Source organism: Mustela nigripes, chromosome 16, assembly GCF_022355385.1.
Source record: "Mustela nigripes isolate SB6536 chromosome 16, MUSNIG.SB6536, whole genome shotgun sequence".
NCBI classification, from domain to species: domain Eukaryota; kingdom Metazoa; phylum Chordata; class Mammalia; order Carnivora; family Mustelidae; genus Mustela; species Mustela nigripes.
This window is the reverse complement of record NC_081572.1, coordinates 39,299,722-39,324,776: the sequence shown is the minus strand read 5'-3', so window position 1 is coordinate 39,324,776 and position 25,055 is coordinate 39,299,722. Positions and strand designations below refer to the sequence as shown.

At 39.6% G+C, this 25,055-nt stretch overlaps 1 protein-coding gene across 2 annotated transcripts in view; it reads right to left on the bottom strand.

Annotated features, from left to right (window-relative positions):
• Positions 1-25,055, bottom strand: part of MYO1D (myosin ID) — a 339,488-nt gene that overhangs the window by 188,089 nt on the left and 126,344 nt on the right. For both annotated transcript variants that reach the window (XM_059380394.1, XM_059380395.1), the window contains exons 15-16: positions 12,729-12,895; positions 2,823-3,030 (exon numbers count right to left, since the gene is read on the bottom strand). In XM_059380394.1, the coding sequence (XP_059236377.1) occupies positions 2,823-3,030; positions 12,729-12,895 (375 nt within the window). The remainder of the gene's footprint in view (positions 1-2,822; positions 3,031-12,728; positions 12,896-25,055) is intronic.

Genomic DNA, 25,055 nt, shown 5'->3' with positions numbered 1-25,055 from the left:
CAACAGTCATAAACCAGGACTGTCTCAAACAAATGGAGAGGGATGGTCCTCCCTCTCCTTCAAGGCCAAACCCTGAGCCCAAGTCAATTTCTTGAATAGGTATAAAGAAGAAAAGAAGAGCGTCAGATCTGCCAAAAAGAATAACAACAACGAAACACCACTGGCAAGTACTTAAGTCTGAATATACAGAACAGATAAATGAAAATGACTGACCAGGGGCGCCTGGGTGGCTCAGTGGATTAAGCCTCTGCCTTCAGCTCAGGTCATGATCTCAGGGTCCTGGGATCGAGCCCTGAATCGGGCTCTTTGCTCAGCGGGGAGCCTGCTTCTCCCTCTCCCTCTGCCTGCCTCTCTGCCTACTTGTGATCTCTCTGTCAAATAAATAAATAAAATCTTAAAAAAAAAATGACTGACCATGGCAGACAGAAAACAGACACCCACCCTGCACAAAACACAACAGAGTAAAAGCAATACAAAAAAAGCCAGTTAGCAAAAGGAAACTGTTTCAAGAAGAAACAGAATTTAGTATTCTACTCTGAAAGATTTTCTGAGTTCTAGGCAAAACAAATAGAGAGCAAAACTTAGAAACATGTTGGCCATCGGAAGGGAAGAGAAAAACCTTCATTATTTGCACATGATAGAACCATTTCCCCAGAAAAACTAACAGAATGAACAAAGGTTGCCTTCTGGATACAGACAAACCAACATAAGCCCATACTATTTTTCTGTACCAACACTGGCATGTAGAATAAAAAATTCACAGCAGTAACAAAAACAATAAGACATCTAGGAATTAACAATGGATTTTTATGGCCTCTCTAAATCTAAGTTCAAAGAAGTGACTTAAATAAGCCTATTCTGTACTTTTAAGATGATTTAATATTGTAAAAATGTCAATTCTTTCAAATTAATATATAAATTCAATGCCATCCTAATAAAAATTGTTTGTTGAATTTAAATGAACCCAATAAACACACATTAACATTTATATTGCAAAATAAAGGTCTAGGTGTAGGTTAGTCTATCCGCATAAAGAAGAGTGAGAAGACAACTGACCCTACCATACCCTAAGATACACTGCAACAGAAACTCTGCGACATTGATGTAAAAATGGGTAACTGTATAAATAAACATTCAGAGACAGAATATATACACACGATAATATATGATAAAAGTGGCACCACAGATCAATGGGAAAAGGACACACTGTTCAGCAGATGGTCCCGAGAAAATGGTTCACCATACAGAATAAAATGAAACAGGATTCTTACGTAAAACCACATATATAGGTAGGTTCTAGATGGATTCAAGACCTAAATGTGCAAGACAAAAGTATACAGTTCAGAGGAGGAAACAGAGGCTACCATCTTTGTGACCTGGAGAGAAGGAAAGCCCTCTTCAACAAAATGTAAGACGAAGAATTGAAGAATTTGATAATGTCAAAGTTAAGGGTTCTCTTCAGGGCACCTGGGTGGCTCAGCTGGTTGGGTGTCTGAGGTTGTGTGTGATCTCAGGGTCATGAGATCGAGCCCTGTGCCAGGCTGCACAGCTGCTTAAGACTCTCTCTCCCTCTGCCACCCTCTCCCTCTCTAATGGAAAAAAAAAAAAACAAGAACATATTTTAAATGTCTAATGTGACATTTGGACACATTTGGACATGTGTCCAAAATACTCAAGGAAATGTCTGCTAATCAACAAGAAAATGGTACCAGCTCCAGGGGAAAAACAGACAGAGGACAGTTTACAGGAAGACCCAAGGAGCAAATAAGCATTTAGTGAGATGCTCAGGTTCAATGGTAACCAGAGAAACAAAAAGTAAAACCACAGTGAGATACCAGTACGCCCACTACTCTTACAAAACTGCGGTGCCTGGACGCTACCAGTCAGGACGTGGGCAAAGTAACTCCCTGAGCGAGTTGGTGCAAACAGTCCTTTTGGGGAGGAAATGGGCACTACTTATACCAATCAGGCCAGCTACACCATCTGACCCAGCAGCTTTTCTCCTGGTATACACTCCATAGAAAACATACCTCTCGCAGAGGCATAAGATTTTTAAAAAGATACATAGATAATTTTTTAAAAGATTTTATTTATTTATCTGATAGAGATCACAAGTAGGCAGAGAGGCAGGCAGAGAGAGAGGGAGAAGCAGGCTCCCTGCTGAGCAGAGAGCCCAATGCGGGGCTCGATCCCAGGACCCTGGGATCATGACCTGAGCCGAAGGTGGAGGCTTTAACCCAGGCGCCCTATATATAATTTTTAAAATAAAAATGGCTCATCAGGAAGGCACGGAAATGGGTATGGCAGATAAAAAGAAAAACATGAGTGAGTGAATGAAGTGAGAAAGGGGCCCTGACCAGAATAATGATGAGCACTACTATGAGCTAATGAGCTTCCAGTCAGCACCTCACACCTCAGTCAAGCGCTGGTGCTTGGTTATGATGGTTGAGCAGGGGGTTTTAAACATGTCAGCAAAATTTTGCAATTACCAGATTAAAAAAAAAAGTCCTTTACCCAGTTAGGCTGAGGGGAAAAAAAAAAACCCAGTTAATGACAAGAGACAAAAAGCTGGCTACTTCAGACATCTCCCTAACTTTAAACATCAGAAGAGAAAATGTCTTGAATTTTGAGGACAGAATAATTTTGAGCTCAGGCAGCCAAATAAATGTGTCATGTGTGGAGGCAACAGAAAACATTCTAAGAGAGGCAAAGATACAAAGAATATACCATCGTGAACATTTCCCGAGTCAAAGAAAACATCCAGCAAAATTTTAAGAACATAAAAGCAAGACCTGATCCCTATTTATGAAATCTAAAATTACCTTTTGTAAAAAGAGGACAATCCTTATGAGCATCTGGGCACGGAGTTCCTCCAAGGTAAACAGTGTTCGGGGTGTTCGAATAAAAATTTTGGTTTTCCCATAAGCTACGTCATCCTGAAAACCACAATGTTCAATCAGCTTCTTGACAGCCTCTTTGTCTGAAGGAAGGTCATGGTTGGGCCAGGTGAATTCAGAGATCATCTTGTATCTGTGTGAAAAATGAACAGGGTACAAGTTAAGGGAGAAAAACCTTTTGGTCTTAATAGACCTTGGGATTATGGACATTGGGGAGGGTATGTGATTTGGTGAGTGCTGTGAAGTGTGTAAACCTGTTGATTCACAGACCTGTACCCCTGGGGATAAAAATATATGTTTATCAAAAATAAAAAATTTAAAAAAAAAAAAAAAAAAGAAAGACTAATAAATTCAAGACACTTCAAGATAGGAAAAAAAATACTGAATTCTGTTCATCAACCTGCTACGAGATGTAGAAAAAGACTTTAATAAGATACAACACTCTTTCATGATAAAGGCTTACTAAACTTGGGATAGAAGGACCCTTCCTTCATCTAGTACAGGCTAATTTACCAAGGACCTAGAGCAAACACCATTTATAGATAGGTAACCTTTACAAATTCTCTTTATGCACAGAAGAAGACAAAGATGCCTCAATTATGGGTTTCCCAGCCAGCGCAGTGAGACCAATAAATAGATAAGCTGGTATGGTTGGGGAAGGAAGAAAACTAACATTATTTATGACTCACTTCAAAGGAAATGAAGCAGATCTTTGGACGAAAACTATTATTACTAAAAGAAAACCACATATAAGATCAATACACAAAAAACCAATTGTGTTTCTAGGTGCAAGCAGCCTTGCTGGCCTCTCATAAGGCAGCTTCTTTATGTCTGAAAATGAGCAAGACGGAAGTCACGGGGTCACAGCCTCCTCTCAAAAGTGATATTCTATTATGTTGGCCAAATTCCATCTTGCTGGAAGCATATCACTAGGGACAGCCCACATTCAAGGGAAGGGGATGGCAAAGAGCCTGAGTACTAAGAGGTGGGATCACTTTGACTGAGAAGACTGCCAACCACAGCACTCTCCCCAAACCCCCCAGTGCCAAGTCATTTAATACATGTAGCCAAATTCAGTAATTTTTTTCATATATTATGTCAGAATTTTAATCCATACAAGAAAGGCCCTCTTCCCATTCAGGTTACAGGGTAATTCACCTACGTGTTCTTCTATCGGTTGTGTGTTCTTCTATCAGTCATATGTTTTCATCGTGTACACTTAAATCTTTCAACCACTTGCGGTTTATTTTGGTATACGGCGTGAGGTATGGATCCAGTTTATCTTTTGACAAGGGGCCACCCAGTTGTTCCAACACTATTTACTAAAATGTCTCATCTTTTTCCCAGTGATTTAATAGGGCACTTCAATCACATATTATATCACATATTACATATTACTTCATGGTATTTCTACACATTCTGGTCTGTTTCATTGCTGTCTGTCCATCTGTGCATCAGTCCTTTGTGGTTTTAATCACAGATGTCTTTTTCTTTTTTTTAAAGATTTTACTTATTTATTTCAGAGACAGTGAGAAAGAGCATAAGCAGGAGAAGAGGCAGAGGGAGAAGGAGAGGCAGACTCCTTCACTGAGCAGGGAGCCCGACATGGGGCTCGATCCCATGACCCCAGCTGAAGGCAGTTGCCCAACCAACTGAGCCCCCAGGTATGTTTTAATATCTGGTGATTTCTCCTCATCCTTTCCTTTTTAAAAGGCTGTTCTAGCTATTCCTGCCTGCTATTTTTCTACATGAATTTTAGAATCAATCTTCATAGTTCCAGGGGGAAAACAATCACAACAAAGATAAATCCTGCTGGTATTTTAGTGGGTTCCCACATTAAATTCATTAAGCTTAATGAATTATCTATGATGTTGAATCATCCTATCTAAGAACAAGGGATGTCTTTCCACTTGTTCAAGTTTACTTTTGTGCCTCCTGGGAGTCTTTAAATGGTCTTCGTTGGGCTTTACACATTTCTTGCGGAGATACCTAAATAGCTTCTGATCCCTTCTTCTTGATGAATCTCTCTTCTCTGAGCTTCCATGGCAGCACAATCTCCCTGATTTCCTTCTGTCTCTCTGGATATTTCTTCTCAATATCATTTTCTGGCACTGCTCCTCCATGACTGGACCCTCAAATGTTGGGAGTCCCCCAAGGCTCATATCAGGTCCTCTTCCATGTAAAACCTCCCCATGTCATCTCCTCTGTTCCACCCACTTTAGTTTTCAATTCATGAATTTTCCATAGCCCAGCTCTGAGTTCCGAATTTAAATGCATACATCTAATGCCTACATAAATCTTCAAGGCATCTTACATTTCTCTTTTACTTTCCCCGCTCAGTGCCCACACCTACTAAAGCCATAATCCTGTGAATTTTTATTTGCCTCCTTCTCTTCTCTGTCAGCTCTTCCTCTAATTCATCATCAAATCCTATTGGGTTTACCTCTAAAGTATATTTAAAATTCAGTAATTCTCATCTTTACTGCCACAATCCTAATCTAAGACACCGTCAAGCTTACTACAATAGCCTCCTGGATTGTCTTCCAGTTCCTTCCCAATTCATTCCGCAAGTTCAGCCTGCCACAGGACTTTTCTAAAAAGGCTTACATCATTTTCATCTTTTACTGCTCTCTGCCTTCAGCCCTATAATCCAATCACATTGGCCTTTTTTAGGGTCCTGTAGTGCGGTTGCCTCTTTCTTGCTTTAGAATCTTTGCATATGTTGTTCCCATCGCCTGGAATGCCTTTTCATTTACTACTTCAAAGGCTGGCTCCTGCTTATTTTATTTAGTCTTTGACTGTCTTCTTTCATCAACCATCAACCTCCATTATTCCTTGCTATATATTTAAAAACCTACTCACTTGCCAGACTGGGAGATAAACAGAAACTGAATGAAAGAGTTCAAATATGGAGAGAGAGGTAGTATCACTGGAAAAAAGGAAACAAAATCAGAATCACCCCAAATTCATTGTAACACTAGAGTAAAAGTCAACATTTGGGCTATCATACAGGTAGTCATGGTGTGTTTGAAATTTTCGCCATACTGTAGAAGCTGGAAGCGAGCCCCACCATACGGCTCAGCCAAGGTGTTCTTCCTTTCTTCCAAATGGTCAAATAGCAAGACCCCAGTTCTCCCGCAAACCAGCATCCTGAACTTGTGAATTAAAAAGCTGAACTCATCTGCTTCCTGACAACTAGTATTATCTCCTTGAAAGACCTGAGCAGCTTTTAAGGTTATCAGAGCACTTAAAATCCTTCTCGCTTTTTTTTGATAAAAGGAATAAAAATAAAGAAAAGTGACAAGTAAAAATGAAGGTTCAAACCTAGCTTTAAAAAATCTGCAGAATCTAAAAGCAAAAATTTACAGTGGAAAATGTTACTTTTTCTCTCACCAGCAACAGAATCATTAGATCAATACACACTGTCTGTCCTATCCCACGTCCCACAGTTTTTGTTAATGAGTTCAACTGGTGTGATTATAAAATAACACGGTCATTTATCAATCTGAACAAATTCATTTTATGTAAAGCAGAAGATAAACAGTCTGTGTAGTAGAAACAGGCTATTTTCCCAGATACATATCCTACTGCCTCATACAGCACCCCTCCTAGATGATTCTAGGATGAATGTGTCCAATATCTCAACTCCTTTTACATGTTCTATTAGGTATGCCTTCTCACTGTTGCTTTTTACCGTTTTCCCTCTTGGATAGACTGAGTTTTCTTTATTTCATTTTGTCTTTTGATTTGAAAGCCATCCCTTCAATAGTGAGGCAATGCACTGATGGTGGGCTCTGGAGGCAACTGCCTGAGTTGAAACAGGGCTCCTACTTACCTCAGCTAGGCTCTGAGATCTGTGGCAAGTTACTCACCTTATCGTGCCTGTTTCCTCATCTGCATAAGAATGGGGGGAACCATCTTCTCCTTACCTGGTTGTCCCCTCCAGTGACTTACTACCTACTACACTACAGGTAGGGCCCTCAAAACAGTGCCTGGGATATACAGTGAGCAATTCACAAGCATTAGCCACCATTAATAACACTGTCTTACAATTTTTAATATATATAAAAAAATAAAAATTTTAATATATAAAAAGTATATATTTATATGAAAATGTATGCTTGTTTTTTCCTGTTTCGTTAATTATCATCTATATCCTTCCCATAAACAGTACAAAAGTCTTTACTTTGTACTCCTCACTCCAATTTTCATTTTTGTTCCAGATTTTTACCAAAGACTTTTTCCCACTTACAACGGATACATGTTTACACTTAACAAAAAGTTTCACTGCTTTATTTGTTCAATATTACTTTTTGCATTCCGTTTTTCTCCTCCACATTTATGTTTCCCTTTGGTCTAGAAGATTTTTCAGAGCATCTCTGAATGGTAAATTTTTTGAGCCCATATATGTCAGAAAATATTTTTATTGTACTGACCTTCTGGAATAATTTGGCATGGAATAAAATTCTTTTGTTTAAGATTTTTTTTTTTTTTATTTGAGAAAAAGATTGCGAGTGGGGGGGCAGAGAGCAAGAGAGAGATGGAGAGGGAGAGAGAAAGAATCTTCAAGCAGACTCCTGGCTGAGCATGAAGCCTGATGAAGGGCTCCATCCTCGGACCCCAAGAGCATGACCTGAGCCAAAATCAAGAGATGGCCGCTCAACTGACTAAGCCACCCAGGCGTCCTGGCGTGAAATAAAATTCCAAGTATGAAGTTCATCCTCTCTCACCATAAAGATACTGCTGCTTCGTCTAGTTGCATCTAATGTTGCTAATGAGAAATCTGACATCTGATGGTTCTCATTCCCTGGTAGTACTCTGTCTTTTCTCAGGAGCTCTAAGTATTTCCCTTTATCTCTAACATTCTAAAACCGAACACAATATACTTTAGTTTCATTTTTTAAAAAATTCATATGATGTCCCCTCAGTGTATTCTTTTGATCTGAAGATTTCTGTCTTTTTTCAGTTGTGGAAAATTCCTGGCCACTACCTGTTCCAACAGTGCTTCTCCCCTTTTCTCTCTCTTCTTCCCTTTGGGTGCTCCCATGAGCGGCTGTTGGCACTCCGGGACTGACCTTATATACTGCCTGAGCTCTAGTTTCTCCCATTTCTGTCTTTGTGATGACATCGGCAAGAATGCTTCAACTTGATCTTCCAGTTTACCAATGTGCTTTTTAAAAGAGGTTTAGTTTAATTTTTTAAATTGTGGTAAAACTGACACAAAGTCAAAAACACACTTTTAGGTATAGAGTTTAACAAGTTTTGAAAAATGTATACCCATCAAACTGACAGTCTGTCAAGAGGCAGAACATCCCTTTAATTGTAGAGAGTGCCTCCTTCTCCCTTCCCACCAGTTCCCCCACTCCAGAACTGACCATGGTTCTGACTTCTATCTGTTCTCGAACTTGCTATAAGTGGCAGCATACAGTATGTATTCTTTGGTGACTATCCTTTGTTGACACAATGTGCTATTCGTTCATGTCGCTGTATCAGCCAGTCACCCCCTTTAATGCTGGTTAGCAGCCACTATGTGAGTCTGTGACCCATTGCTGATTCATTCTCCTACTGATGGACGGTGCTCTCTTCAGGTGTGTTTAATCTGATTTTCATTTTCCAAATCTCTAATTATTCTTTCTGACTTCATATTCCTAGTCTAGGACCATAATTCTTTCCTTTCTCTCTCTGAAAATATTAAATAGGCTTATTCCAATGCCCTTTACTCCTTGCTCTGGTTCCTTGGGGGTAAGGTTTGGCATCTGTTGGGTTTACTGTCTCTTCTTCAAGGTCTGGTACTTCTTAGATGTTTCACCGCTATCTTGTCTACTTCCACAGAGCCCTCCTGGGTATATCTTGGCCTTGGTTGGCTCTTGTACATGGTGACTTTTGCTTCAAGAATGTCAGCCATCAGGCTACGATGTCCCCCTTGCAACCACTGACATGTCCCTTGTTATGGCCATTGCGGCCATCTCCTGGTGCTGCAGCCATGGCCAACTCCACAGAGATAGTACATTCAGGATGGTTTCCTGAGCGGCAAAGGCAGTCCTTCCTTAAAACTGCAACCTTGGCTTACACCTTAGTCTTCACATCTGCTTCACATCTTGGGAGGGAGTCGCATTTCCAAGTTCATTAAGACTCAAGCCCCTTCTTGATTCCAGAGTGTGGCTGTGCATTTTCTTGGTTTTAAAGAAACATAATTTACATTATTTGGGGATGTTCTTGGAGTAGGAATGGATTTACGCTTATGTCACTAAGACCTCCATATTTGAAATTCACAGGTTCCTTTGAATCTCCTCTATTGTATTTTTATGCATGTACTAGAAAACAAATTCCAATCCTTACAGCACGTCTCCCATGCCAAGAAACAAACACACCAAAACCTCCTGAGTTGGGGCGCCTGGGTGGCTCAGTGGGTTAAGCTGCTGCCTTCGGCTCAGGTCGTGATCTCAGGGTTCTGGGATCGAGTCCCACATCGGGCTCTCTGCTCCGCGGGGAGCCTGCTTCCCTCTCTCTCTCTCTCTCTGCCAGCCTCTCTACCTACCTGTGATCTCTCTCTGTCAAATAAATAAATAAAATATTAAAAAAAAAAAAAACCTCCTGAGTTGAATGTAAAAGATGTGGATGCACTTGCAAAATTCCTTAATTCCTTGTCTCCTCCACGTCAGGCTTGCTTACTATTCTCTTACCCCAGCTACTTGCCATGGCTTTCCCTGTCTCATGATAAAATATTTTCTGTTCAGCCTCATTGTAGAGTTACCCAGTCCCACCCAGCTCATTCCAATATTTAATGTCTGATTTTTTTTTATGGGTGATAACAAAAAATCAAATTCTGTGACCGAGCAGTTGCTAGAAATCTAAGTGTAATAACAATGGACTAGCAATCCTTCTAACATAATTTGACACTGTTTGAAAATGAGACTCAGAAGAAAAACATCTCTACTTATGAAAACATTCCAACTCTACAGCCTCAGTAAGCAAATGAAAAACCAAATCTAAAGAACAGTGTGATTTCAATAAGGAAAATGGCCAGTTTTGAGCATAACCTTTTGATTAGTGTAAAATGAGGTTCAAATTTTCAAGGCTACTGCACTTTATTCATTCTGAGAATCTCCATTTAGTGCAATCCTTTTCACTGCTGTGCAAAAGTAGCTGAACACTGGCAGAGAAAACTAATAATGCTGATGGTCTCACTGTCCATGGCTAAGATCAGATCTCACAAGGACACTTGGATCTTCATGACGGGCAATCCTACCATACAAATCTGTGCTTTCCCACTCTCCAAAAATGAGTATTGCCACTTATCCTCAAACCTCCACACCACCTCTCCCTATCTCCACTCCCCTGTTTTGGCCTTGCCTCATGCTTGGTTAAGAAAACAGAAGCAATCAGATTGGAATATCATCTTTGCCATCTGCTGACCTCTGAGCCTTTCTGTGCTGTATTCATATTCTCTGCCTCTTGTCCTGTTGCTGTGGGGGGGGGGCATCCCAGATCCTACCTGACACTGACAAACCCCCCACCTATGCGTGGGATTCTGAGCCTTGCCTTCTCAAGGATATTATGATGATGACAAGGACCTCCCTCAGTCCTGTGTTTCTGGGTTCTCCCTCTGTATGTTTCCTAGTGTCTCCTGACCTCACATTCCACTCCTGCTCCCATTCTTCCCTGTCCTCGTTCACAGCACAAATTCTTGAGTTGTCTACAGGCAGCCAACTTCTCACTTCGCTTCCCAACCTGTTCAAATCGGGCTCTGCCCAGACTTTTCTCCCTTGGCCTCTACGTTGCCAGATCAAATGCTGGAGCTTCTACCTGTGTCTTACTTGACTACTCGACTGCACAGCAATGTGGGATATGGTAGTGACATAACCTTCTTCTGATATCTCCTCTGTCTCATTGGTGGCTCCTTTTCTTCTCTTTGGTGGTTCCTTCATGTCAGAACACAAACCTCAGGGCTTGAATGGGCCTCCTTGTCTTCTCTATAGAAAGTTCTAAGACTCTCTATGTCATCTCTAGACTAATGACTTCAGCATCTCTATCTCCAACCTGCACTACTTTCTGGAACTCCCGATATGTGTATTTAATAGCTCACTTAACATTTCTACCTAGATTTTTAGTAGCCATTTCAACCCTAGAAGTGAAGAGACAAATCTTGACTCCATCCTTGCTCCTGTTCCATGACCTCTTCCTCCAGCCTCTCTTACCCAATCTTATCTCGGCAGATGATCTACGCTTACCCATGCTAAAGTCGAGTTGTGATCCTTCACTCCTCTCTCTGTTCCTCTCTTATCTAGTCAACCCATGAGCAAGCCTGCTCAACCTTCCCCTGAAACGTATCCCAAATCCATCTGCTACCCTTGCATCTACAATTTTCTCTTGTTCGAAGCCCCCTCTCCCAGGCTCCCGCAGTAACATCCCTAAATGTCTCCTTGCTTCCTACTCACACAGCAGCCACAGCATCTTCTCAGATAGCCATAAGATGACGTTGCTCCCCGCTTAAAACCCACCAACGGGTTCCTGCCAGATTTAGCCTGAATCTAAACTGTTTAGTCTGGATTATAAAACTCAACATGATCTGGCCCCTGTCCAGCTCTCTGATCTCATCTCACACCCCTGCCCTGTCACTGAGCAGCCTCCAACCACACGGCTATGCTCGCTACCTAACACACCAGGCTCACTACCACAACAGAGCCTCTGCTCACTGTTCCTCTGCCCCACCTGCTATTCCCGCTGATGGTCATGTGGCTAGCTCCTCCTGCCACCATGATCTCCTTAGACAGTCTTCCGAGCATCTAATATTTTACCTATTTATTCTTACTCTGTGGAATCTGTAGTCTAGAACCCAGGAAATGTTCAATAAATATTTTTAGATTAATGAACAGATGGAACTTAAAGGGACTTTGAGTCCCAGTTGTCAACTATCATTATCATTACCAACAATAAATAACAGCAGCAATGAGAGCTTACATATGTTGAATGACTTCTATATGCTAGGTTCCATTCTAACTGCTTAAGGTACATATATATATATATATAGATAGATAGATACATGCATATATATACATACATATATAGATACATATATAGATACATAATACATATACATAGATACATAAATACACACACACACACACACACACATACACACAATGAATCTCATTTAATTCTCCAGCAACCCTAAAAAATAGTTACTATTATTACCCCCCTTTTTAACACATGAGGAAACAGAGGCATGGAAAGATAACGTAATTTGCCCATGGTCAAGAAGCCAAGAAATGGCAAAGCCAGGATTCAAACCAGGTAGACCAACTGCATGGTCTCCATGATTAACTGCTTAATATTTTGTCATTATGATAATGACTAATATTGGTAAGGATAAGCAGCACTAACTGAACATCTGTTAAGTACCACGCACCTAACTATTCTCCTTAGGTTAATTTAATCCTCCCCAAAACAGCATTATGAGATAGTGTTATTAAACTCATTTACAGATGGAGAAACAGAGTCAAGGATGTTAAAGTTCTAGCCCAAGTTCACACAGAAAATGAGTAGCATACTCAGGATTCCAACCCAGATATGATTCTGAAGCAAGTTCTTTTTACCAAACTACAACGCCCACATCCCGCCCCCCCCCCAGAATAAATCTTTTCTCATCGTTCATAAATCATAAACTCAGGGAGATTCTTCTGCTAAGTGAGTTTTTCATAGTTGGCGTTCCCTCAACTCTTACTTGTTCGAGAAATATTGGGACTATTTAGTATGGGCTAATGCACTGTCCTGCATGGGGAGGACTCCAGATTTGTCCATGTTTGACAGGGTTCTTTAGTCTGTTCTCACCTGTGAAGAAACTTCTCGTACGTTTGCCGGAAGGCAAACCCTGCTCGCCGCACCCTCACGTTCTCCAGTAGTCCAAGATACTCTACTTGGTGCCTACAGCGCTCATCATCAAATATCTGTGGGGATTTCTTGTCATTGGGTTTGATGCAACGTACATAATACGGCTCCTAAAGAAATAAATCAGTAAATGGTAAGTTTCACTGGAGAAAAATCCCAAACTAAGGACTCTAACATGTAATTAGTGTTAATTGTGTCAAATTAAGCTCAGTGCCTCTAATTTCTCAGACATATACTTGTGGATAAAGTAGTTATTCTTCCTTTCCCTTCAAGATTGGGAGTGCTTGTGCATCTAGCTAAAATTTTGATTTATTAGATTTTAGAATTCATAGGAACTGCAGAAAGGGGATAAAACCAAGGAGCAAATAATTGAGATGTATAAACATTGAGTTTATGTGTATTTATGGAAAGATGGTTAAAAAGGAATGGAAAGAGTAATTTAGTAGAAAGAGGCAGGAGCCATGATAATAGATGACCTGCAATGAAGAACATAAAATGTAAGCACAGCCCTGGCACACAGTAAGTGCTCCATAAGTGTCAGCCACCATCATGGCCACCACCGCCATCATGGCCACCACCGCCATCACCATCACCATCATCATCACATTATTTTGTGCTTTTGAAAAAGAGATTAAAATTTACAAGTAGAGAAGTCACAAAACATCCTGTAGGTGTCACTGACTCAAAGCAAGAGCCGACCAAGAAATCCCTCCCTCGGGGCCAATTAAGTTTTATACCATGTATTAGATCACAATTCCTTTTAAATATAAAACTGTGCCTGTGTAAGATGGATCCTGGTTTGCTGAAGGTAACACATTCTCACTGGAGAAATCAAGGAGGTCAAATGAATCCTACTTACCTGAGCAAAGAGTTACTGTCCCTTCTCTCATCTATTACCTATCAGACCCACAGATGCCCTTTAATTAAGAGACAGAGTCCTCTGTAGATAATAAGGCCATTTTGAGCTCTAATGAGGGCTGGTGGTAAAAAGAAGTAGTAAATAATTTAAGAAGTAGGAGAGATTTAAAGAATGTGAAGTTACCTGCATTCTGAACAGAGTGAGTTTTCAACATCTACACAGGAAGCTCCAAGGACAGATTTATCATGCTGCTTTCTGTGATGGAAAAAATGCCACTTTTTCCCTTTTTCTAGACCCTGCTGTGTTCGTTTCCTATTGCTGCCACAGTGGATTACCACAGAAACCGCTTAAGAGCACAAAGTTGAACAAAAATCAAAATGGCTGCACTAATGCTTCAGCCAAGCTCAATTTAGCAGTACTCTTTTTCCTCTCTTCCATAAAGCTCCCCTCCACTCCTCTTAGGCTTTTGTTTCAGGAACCGGTACCACCCTAAAGACGTGATGCAGGAGGCTGGTAGCGCCTACACAGTTCCAGTCAAAACCCGCTGGATCCTCTATTTCCCTATAAACCACTCCAGGCCCCTCCTCCCTAAGGGCTTGCGGTTTTTGAAGGCCATGGCTTGTGCAGCCACCTTTGCCCCGTGAAGCAAGAAAGCTCTCTCTCCTCTTTATCCCAAACTCGGTCTTTGTGTTATACTTGGGCTCTGAAGCACAGAGGAGTCTTCTATAACACCACAAATTTATTTTGGCTTAAACCACAGAACTCTGGAGGTCCGCAGTTTGAGATGGGTCTCACTGGGCTAAAAATGCAGGTGTCAGCAGGGCTCTGATCGTCTAGAGACTCTTAAGGAGAACCCACTTTCTTATCTTTTCCAGCTCCTAGAGGCTGCCCACATTTCTTGGCCTGTGGTCTCCTCCCATCTTGAACGCCAGTAATGGCCTGGTAAGTCTTTCAGATGATACTGTCTCCCTGGTTCTGACTCTTCTGCATTCCTCTTTTCCTTTGAAGGACTCTTAAATTTACAAAGGCCCTACCTGGATAATGCAGGATAATCTCTTTAAATTCAGAAATCAGTAAACTTAACTTCATTCTACCTTGCCATGCACATAACATGGTTACAAGTTCTGGGGATTAGGGCATGGACAACCTTAGGAGGCTGTAGAATAATAATAATAATAATAATAATAAAATAAAATCTCTCTCTCTCCATCTGGACTTTGTCACAGGTCCCTAGATAGAACTTCTAAAACCTCTGGAATTTCTTCAGTGGTAAGACTGTCTTGGTTATACTAATGTAGTAACTCCTGCCCAGTTCCCACACAAATTTAGGATGGGGGGTGAACATTACAAAAACCCTTTACAGGATTAGAGATGAGACTTTTAGCAGCCTAAACTCCACGGAGGGAAGGCTGGAAGTTGAGTCCAATCATGGGCTAATGATTTAACCAATCATGCTTATGTAATTAAAACCCTTATTTAAAAACAAAACAAAACAAAAAACAACTCAGATACCGTGGCTCCAAAGAGCTTTCTGGTTGATGAACATATCAGTGTACTGGGCGGGGGGGGGGGGGTGGTGTGATATAACCCATCTCTTTGGAAAGAGAAGCTCTTGGTCTCCAAATGTCCAGACCTGCCTGATCTTGTTACTGGGTACATCTCTTCATCTGGCTGTTCTAGGTAGTTAGTATTAGAACTGATCTGAATTGTAGGACACTCTGTCCATCAGTGTCTGAGAATGGTGTTGAAATGCAGAGGCCATTATTCTGCCTACCACACCTGCCTTTTTTCATCACAGTGGAGCAGCTTTAAAGACAGGACCATGATATTTTGCTGCACCTCCCAGCAAGAGGTGAATTTTCCACCCTACTCCTGGGATCAGGGCTGGCCCTGTGACTTGTCTTAACCAAAAGAATATGGTGGAAGTGATACTGGGTTACTCGTGGAGACTCAGCCTTGAGGTGCTGTGAACTTTTAGAACACTTCTTCCATCACGTGAAGAAACCCAGGACTAAAAACTAAAAGAAGAAAGAGGCCAAGTTCTCCAGTCATTCAGCCAGTCATGGCATTTAGACCATCCAGTCTCGGCTGACTACACCTGTCCATTTGGTGTGCCCCAGTGAGACCAGCAGAACTGGCTGGTCAACCCATCAAATCATGAGACACACAATAAATTGCTGTTGTTCTAGGCACTACATTTTAGGGTGACATGTTATGTATTAGTAGACAACTGATACTTCTTTCTTCTTCTGAAACACTAATCCCTGGCTTAGGTATTAAGCAGAGATGTGCTATTATTATAAAGTACAAGCAGAATCTTACTTTAGAAAATAGTGATAGGTAACCACTTGCTCATGAATCTAATGGTTTTCAGATGGAAGATTCATATGGGGAGATTGTGGCTCACTTTTTAAAAAAGTTTAAATAAATCTAAAACAAACCTAATGGGATGGGGAAGGCAGGGAGGATGTACTGTATACTTGAGGATTTTCTGCGAGTTTCCTGGAATATGAGACCTTTACTGCTTGACAAATAAACTGAGAGAAGTGTCACTGAGCACAGCAAATACCAAAATGCTACTAGATCTATCTGTACACTTGGCAGTGGTGTAACAGAATTAGCATCACACAGAATCAGGATACTTGAGCATTTGTTGTCTCTGCTCTTAGCTAACTCTGTTAAAGTCTCTCTGGACCTAATAACCTAATTTATGAAAAGAGAGTATTAGGACTTCCACTTTAGTAATGATGGACTAGGTAATTTAAACAAGCACTTATGCTGGGGACAGCTAGGACAGGCAATTAAAATACACAAAAAACACCTGCTTAAAGACAGTGGAGAATTAAATGATGGGACCATAATCTAGGAGGAGGAGGATGCAATGGAGGTTTCCAGGTTTGATGTCTCCTTTTCCCCAGGAGAATCTGCCAACTCTGAAGAAAGCAGATGGGGTCTGAGTAGTTTTAATAGCCTCATAGGGCTAGTAGGAAAGAGATCAGAGAGTAGGACCTGAAAAGGAGGTCATGGGTAAACAAACCCTTCTCACTTTGGGCTGGGATACCACTAGCAATGAGTGTGAGTCAGAAGCAGGCAGGCCCTCACGGGGACTTGAAACTGGAATAGCTTATTTGAAATACTAGTGCTCTTAGCTGCCCAAAAGGGCCTGAGGTAAATCTTTACCAGAGAAAGATGACATAAACTTGGGTTTCTAGTTATTTCTAGAAATAATTTTGCCAATATAATTTGGGAGCAAAATAAAAATTAACCAGACACATAAGGAACCAAGATAATGAGGATTAGAAACAGCAAAAACATACCAAATAAACAGACTGCAGGGATCCAGATAATTGGAATTATCAGACAGAGGTAATAAAATAACTGGTTACTGTGCTCAAGACGACAAAAGGCAATATTGAGAATTTTTTTTAGAACCAGAAACTATAAAAATGAACTGAACCAAATGCGTAACCTAGGACTGAAAAACACTGTGATGGAAATCGAGAAGTCAATGGATCCGTCTTTGAAGGTATTCCTGGGAAGAAATTTCCCAGAACAAAGCAGAGAGACAAAAATGCAGAAATGAAGAAGTTAAGAGGCACAGCAGATTCGGCGAGATGGTCTGAGTAGCTCAAGTCCCAAAAGAGGGAGACAGAAGGGACAGAAGCAGTATTTGAAGAGTGAATAGCCAAGAACTTGGTAAAACTGATGAAAAACAATCAAACTGTGACAAATGGAAAAGTCCCACAAATTATGAGCAGGATTAAAAAAACACAAAAAACTACACTTAGGAATGTTGCAGTAAAACTTCTGAATACCAAAGAAAAGCAGCCAGAGGAGAAAAGATCCATTACCTCAGGAGAAACACATGGATTGATGGCTGATTTCTCACAAGAAACACTGGAAACCAGAAGACAAAGGAGTATTATCTTTGAAGTGCGGAAAGAACTGCCAATGTAGAATCTTACACCCAGCAAAAATATTCTTCACGAATGAAAACTGTACACAATATTTTCAGGTAAACAAAGCCACAGACTCTGTGAACAACAGACCTTGAATATGACAGGATGAAATTCAGGCATAAGCAAAATGATCCCAGAGCAAGGTCAGTGATACAGACAGAGGAAAAAAGAAGCGATAAATGAGTAGATCTAAACAGATACTGACTCTGCGAAGTAGTAACTACAATGATAATGATGTCATCATTTTGCTGGCTAAACACACACACACACACACACACACACACACACAATTAAAATACATGACCAAAACAGCATAGAAATTGAGAGGAAGGCAAATGGAATTGTAACATCTTATGCCCCATTCCCCCCCCCCCCCAGCAATAAAAATGTTTTATGGACCTTCCATTTTCCAAGGAGGTAAAAGTACCAAATAATATTAGATTTTTTATATTTAAGAATGGAATTATGATCAAATAACCACCAAAACAATATTATGATATAAATCTTCCAAAATAACAAAGGGAATAATAAAAAATAATTGCAACACTGAGTGTCAGGGGTCAGAGGGTTACATTCTGCCTCAAAAGATTCATAGGCCACACCTGGCACATGTCTACTCAGGACAAAGACATGGCTTGCCAAGGGAAGTGTCATAGCCCTTGCAGCTGTCCACACAACAGTCAGGTGACAGCTTAGGGGCAAAGAGATAAGATTCACATTGAGAGGGTATGGAAAGTGCCCTTGGTTTAAAAGCCTCATGCTCCATAGTACCCAATATCCCTTAAAATAGGTCTGAAGACATAGCATCCAGGGTCCTCAAAGGGACATGCTTACTACATGAGTCCCTATACTCAGGGAAGACCAAGTATGTCATCCCCATCAGACAATTCTTATTCTCCCAGCAGAGATGTAACTTACAAAAAGGGGTAATTTTTATCATAAGCAGTGCTGTATAGTAATATTGTTGATAGGCATCTTACTGTGTTAATTCTAGGAACAGAGGTAGAAATTTAACGGAGGTTTAATATTGTCAAGCAGAAGAAACAGAATTTTGTTTACCTTTTGCCCACAATGACCAATTGAAAAGAAGGTTACAAAGGAAAGAAAAAAATAAACAACCTCAAAGAGAAAGCACTAATGAGACAGTTGATTTAAATGCAACATATAGAAACTACATTAAAAGTAATGTAGAGTAATGAACTAAACGATGTATTCAAAAGACAAAGATCGTCAGCTTACATAAAAAAACAGATCTTACTATACACTGCTTAATAGGCACATACTTGAAACATAAGGATATGGAAAGGCTGAAAGTCCAAGGGTGGAAAAAGATCTACCATGCAAACCCTGGCCACAAAGAAGGTGGTGTAACTATTTTATTCATGCAAAGCTGGCTTTAAGGCAACAAACACTACAGAAATAGCAAGGCATATCATAATGAGAGATAACTCAAACACAAGGAAGAAATAATAGTTCTAACTTGAAATAAGCCTAAATAAATTCTTAGACTATGTAGAGCCAAAAACAGAAGGTACAACAAGGAAAAGTAGACAAATTCAGAATCAGATTTTGTCACATTTTGGCATTGACAAAACAAAGACATTAGTAAGAATGCAGAAAAATCGGGTAATGATATAAGTAGCAGACTTAACCTGATAGATGTGTATAGAGTATAAAGCAAATTTTATATATATATATATATATATATATATACACAAAGCATATAGATAAGAAAACTTGAACAAATTTCTAAGGACTGAAATCACATAGAATATATCCCCTAAACAAATGAGATTAAGCTAGATATCAAGAGCAAAAAGATAATTTTAAAAATTTAAATTTGGAAATTAAGAAATATATTTCTAAATGATCTTTGGGTCAAATAGAAAATTATAGTGTAAATTTAGAGATATTTAGAACTCAGTAACTCATACAATTATGTGGGCAAAGCAAGCTTTGTATAAGGTATCATTTGACTAGTATAAGTAACTTCACTCAACAGAAACCAGCTTAGTGGAATTTTACCAATATTAACTGATTTGCACATGAAGTGTGAACACTGGATTAGACACTCACGACCAACTAAGGGTTGGGGAAATGCCCTTCCAACCTGTTTAGTAGTATAAAATCTTTAGTTAAGGAATCCAGTGGAAATACTTTCTCTATATTTAATCAGCATTCTGCCTCAATTTATAAATGCCACCTCCTCTCTCATTTATAAATATCTAGACTGACTCAGCCTAAGAAATCCTAAATTTGACAAATTCAAGTGTCTTATAAAGGTTAAACTGTGAAAGTTAATACTGATCTCATTCTCTTGCATGTTTTAACCTGTTTCTCTCTATATTTTATGGAAAACATTATTTGTGAAAGTATACCAACTGGCATATGTAGTAGCCAAAAGACACTGTATTTAGACATTCACCCATTTAACTTGCTTTGAACACTGCCAAACAGAATCACAGGACTATTGTTGTGCTATTTAATTCTAATCTGTATTTTTACCAATAAAATGTTATTTTCCAGTTTATATATATGCATCTACCTTTACCACTTTCTTTGCCCTGTTTTTTTGCATTTCAGGCTTTCATTTTATATACTCTTCCTCTGGCCTGATGCATATATCCTTTAGAATTCCTCTAGGGTGCTTTTAATTCTTTTTTCTTTTCAGAAAAATTCTTTATTGTATCTTTGTTTCCTTAAGTAGGCTCCACACCCAGCACAGAGCCCAATGCAGGGGTCGAACTCACAATCCTGAGACCAAGACCTGAGCTGAGATCAAGAGTCAGATGCTTAACTGACTGAGCCACCCAGGTGCCCCTACTGTCTCTGTTCTTGAAAAACATATACTCTTGGGACAGAATTTTGGTTTACAGTTCTTTTTTCTCAGCCTCTTATTCTTTTAAGAAAATCTGCTTTTAATGCATTTTCTTGGTCTTTGATGTTCCGGGATTTCACAATGTTATTAAATGCAGATTTCTTGTAATTTTTCCAGCTTGGGATATACTAGACTTTCTGATTCCACAAAGTGTTATCTTTCATTACTGGTGAAATTCTCAGCAATATATTTTCCAATATTGCTCTGTCCATCCTCTCCTTTCCTTGGGTACCTGATTAGATATGCATTAGACCTTTTCATTTATCCTTATGTCTCTTAATATTATCTCTTTTTATTTAATTTCTCGGTCTAAGTAGAATCTTGGATAATTTCCTTTATTTTTTCTTTCATTTCTCTATTCTCTTCAGCTTTATATAAACTGATGCTAAACCTATCTGTTTTGTTTTTGTTTTTAAGATTTTATTTATTTGACAGACAGAGATCACAAGTAGGCAGAAAGGCAGGCAAAGAGAGAGGAGGAAGCAGGCTCCCTGCCAAGCAGGGAGCCCGACAAGATGCGGGACTCGATCCCACAACCCTGGGATCATGACCTGAGCCGAAGGCTTTAACCCACTGAACCACCCAGGTACCCCACCTATCTGTTTTTTAATTTTAGTTTTTATTTCTATCAATTGCCCAGTTACTTGCTCTTTCTCATATTTTTAGGCCTTTGATTTCTTAAAACATATTAAACATTCTTATATTCTGTTTCTAACAATTCCACTCTAAGTTTTCATGACTCTGAATCTTGCTTAATCTGACTCTTGCACATGGTACGTAATTTATGTGTGTAGGAATTCTTAATTCTTGCTTCTATCAGGTACCTGGGGATAATACCAGGCTTGGACCACTTTAAACTAAATTGTTGGGGCAAGCTTTTTAGATCACCCAGGTAATATGAATTTGGACTGAAAACCTCATAAAAACTGGCTTATGATTATAAATTCTCATACCCCCACCATGGCTCACTGCCAAGGACCAAGACCAGCAGTTTTTCTCTCAAATAATGAAGGATTATTTCTAGTTCATTCTAGATGTATCCCTCTGACAATGTGGCCCTTCGGAGACCTGTGTATGGTGTGTGCACGTGCGTGTGCGAGAATGGGATCTCTTATTAGACACACTAGTTTGGCCAGGGCCTGGGCTTCACTTGGAGCACCCAGCCTTGAATACTTATACTCACAGTTACCTACTTTACTAAATCCTCAGAGAGACAGCATATTATTTTTCCCCTAACTTCGGCCTTCACTCATTCCTAGGCCTACATATTCCTTACTTTCTTATTAGTTCATAGTTGCATTCATAAATTGATTTTTATGTTTCACCTAACATTCAGTTGTTTTCAATCGATTTTAGTAGACACTTTCTTCACCATGTTCCTAGCAAATGCACTACTCATATGTATTTTTAAGATCTTCCTATGTTCCTAGGTGAAACTGAACTAATTTTATTTTCTTGTATTAACCTACTATGAAGGTAATATTAATCTCATAAAATGGGTTGGGTAGTGGCCTCTCTTTGTACTACACTCCCAAGCAGTTTATATATAATAGGGATTATTGGCTTACTGAAGGATTTATAAAATGTATCTGCAAAACCATCTGGGCCTTGGGTTTCTGGCAGAGCTGAGAGAAGGCAGAATCCTGATGAGTGATTTAGACTCTTTAAGATGACTAATTTATTCAGATTTTCTGTGTCTTCTTGAGTTAATTTTGACAACATATTTTTCTAGAAAACTAATTTTTCAAATTCACTGCCATATAGTTGTTTACAATATTCTATGCCTTTTAAAATCTCGTATATATGAAGTCACTTCCCTTTTTCATTCATAATACTGCCGTTTCTTCTTATCAGTTTCATTAAAGGTTTTTTTTAACCTATTTTATTTTTTGCTATTTAAATGTTATTATTTTCTTTCTTTAGATTTTCTTCTTTGGAATTCTTTTTCTGGCTTCTTGAATGAAGAAGTGAACTTAACTCATTTACTTTTTTGTTTTTTAAGATTTTATTTATTTGAGAGAGTTAGCAAGAGAGAGTGCAGGCAGAGGGAGAGGGAGAAGCAGACTCTCCACGAGCAGGAAGGCAATGCAGGGCTTGATCCCAGGACCCTAAGAACATGACCTGAGTTGAAGGTAGATGCTTAACTAACTGAACCACCCAGGTGCCCCTAACTCATTTACTTACTTTCTTTTTTTTTTTTTTTTTTTAAATAAAGGTATAACAAGTGGACCACTTCAGCAGTATTCTACAGATTTTAATAAATTCTTATGTCATATAGATACAGATGTTTTATAGTTTCCATTGTGATTTCCTCTTCAGCCTGTGGGTTATCTAGGAGAGGTTATCTAGGGTTATCTCAAGTTCCCAAGCATATTAAAAAAAAACTAATGCTGCTTTTTATTTTACTTGCTGTGAAGATGGAGACCGTATGTATGTATATGTTTGTTAAAATGGTTAAGACTTCCTTTGAGATCTAGCATGTAGTCAATTCTTGGAAATGTTCTATACATACTTGAAAGGAATATGTATTTCCTATTTCCTGGGTGCAGTGTTCTTTTGATTTACTAAAGTTTATATTTGGTTTTCAATGCTTTTGCATTCTTACTAAGGATTTTGTCTGCTTCAAATATCAGTCTCTAGTACAGTTGGCTTAAAATCTCCCATAAGGGGGCGCCTGGGTGGCTCAGTCGGTTAAGCTGCTGCCTTCGGCTCAGGTCATGATCCGAAGGTTCTGGGATCGAGTCCCAGATCAGGCTCCTTGCTTGGCAGGGAGCCTGCTTCTCTCTCTGCCTTCCGCTCTGCCTGCTTGTGTGCTTTCTCTCTGTGTCTCTGTCAAATAAGTAAATAAATAAAATCTTAAAAAAAAAAATCTCCCACAAGGATTGTGGACTTGTCCATTTTGCCTTAAAAAAATTTTTTTTCAGGTCCTTTTCTTTTTTTTGCTTTATGGATGTCGGCCATAATATGTAGCATTATGGATGTAACATGTAACATAATGGATAATACTATGGATGTAGTCAAACAACGGCTATATTATTAGGTACCTATTTCCAAGTGGCTTTATTGTCTTGGGTATTTTTATTGGATTGTTAGGAGTCTCTTTACCTGTATTAATACTTTTTTTCTTAAATTCTATTCTCTCACATTAATATGGCTTTTAATTGTCTTTGGGGAGAAGGGCTTTGTTTTTCATCGTTCTGCACAGTGGTGTTTAGGAATCTCCTGGACGAAGCCTATAGCTACACTTTCCATCTAGTCTTGTTAGTCTATTTACATTTATGGTGAGTAGCAATTATTTAGATTATTTCTATCATACAATTTTGTATTTTTAAAAAGTAACATTCTCCTTCGTGGCTCCCCTCCCCTCCACCTTCCTGCCTTTTCTGGGGCTGAGAGGCTGCTTTCCCTCACCCCTCCTCCACCACAGACACACAAATTGGGAAGCCGCAGCAGAGACTGCCGGGTTAGCTGCCTACCTCCTATTCAGCACCTTTTTTGGAAATGGAATACTTATTTCTGGCTAGGTACACTACTGACCAGGATAAAAATGCACTTCCCAGTTTCCCTGGCAACCAGGTATAGTGAACGAGACGTGGCGGACATGCTGTGTGAGACTCCTAGGAAGTCTCTCTGAAAGGGAAGAAGCCCCTGCTGCCATTTTGGGCCAGGATGGACACCAAGCACACTATGGTAGAAGAGAAAGACAGAAAGCACCCGGGTCCCTAAAAACCTTAAGGCTGCTATACCAGTCCTGGGATGCCTGCTTCTGGACACTTACCTGCAGGACAGAGAAATTAATGTCTCTCTGTTTAAGCCACTCATTTGGGGGAGGGGGTCTCTCTTTTATTATTATTTATTAGAATGCAGTTCCTGGTACAGAAATTAGGGATGGTTCCAGAATTTTTATTTTTAAAAAATGCACATTTAACTACCAATTTTAGAAAATAAAGGCAGTCCTTTCCTAGTTAATGAAATAAATCTAATACATTTTGTAAACTGTAATATATTCTATAAACATGTTTTATAAAATTCTGTGTTCGGTTCTGTTTCTTGTGTCACATGCCCTCCTTCTAAGTTCACCTTCCCTCTTGTGGGATGAGGCACGTTGGAACTGACAAGCACAGAGAAGCTTAGAGACAAGAGGAAGGATTCTAATGGTGTTCTGCTCTTTGGTTCTGGTGTCCTCGCCCTTGCCTTTCTAGAGGTTTGATTCCACAAGCCAGCAAACTGGGCTTATTTGTTGTCACATGAAGCCAAAGAATCCTGACAGAAAGAAATAGAAAGCTACTGAACAGATGTGTTCTTGTGCCTTTGCCTAATTTATCCATAGTGAAGTAATCAGGAACAGTAGAGATTTAAATTCTTAGAGAGGAAGTTGGTTAAAAAAAAAAAAAAAAAGATAACAATAGAGAATAAAATACAGAGGAAAAGCACCAGAAGAGAGAGATAAAAATGAAGGAACTAAAAATAATGAGTCCCGGAAAGCCGCCTCATTTATCAAACTTGTCAGCAGCAGCAGTTAAGAGTAGAAATCTGTTCTTTGGCAGAGAGTAGTGGGAGAGGAGGGTGGCAGG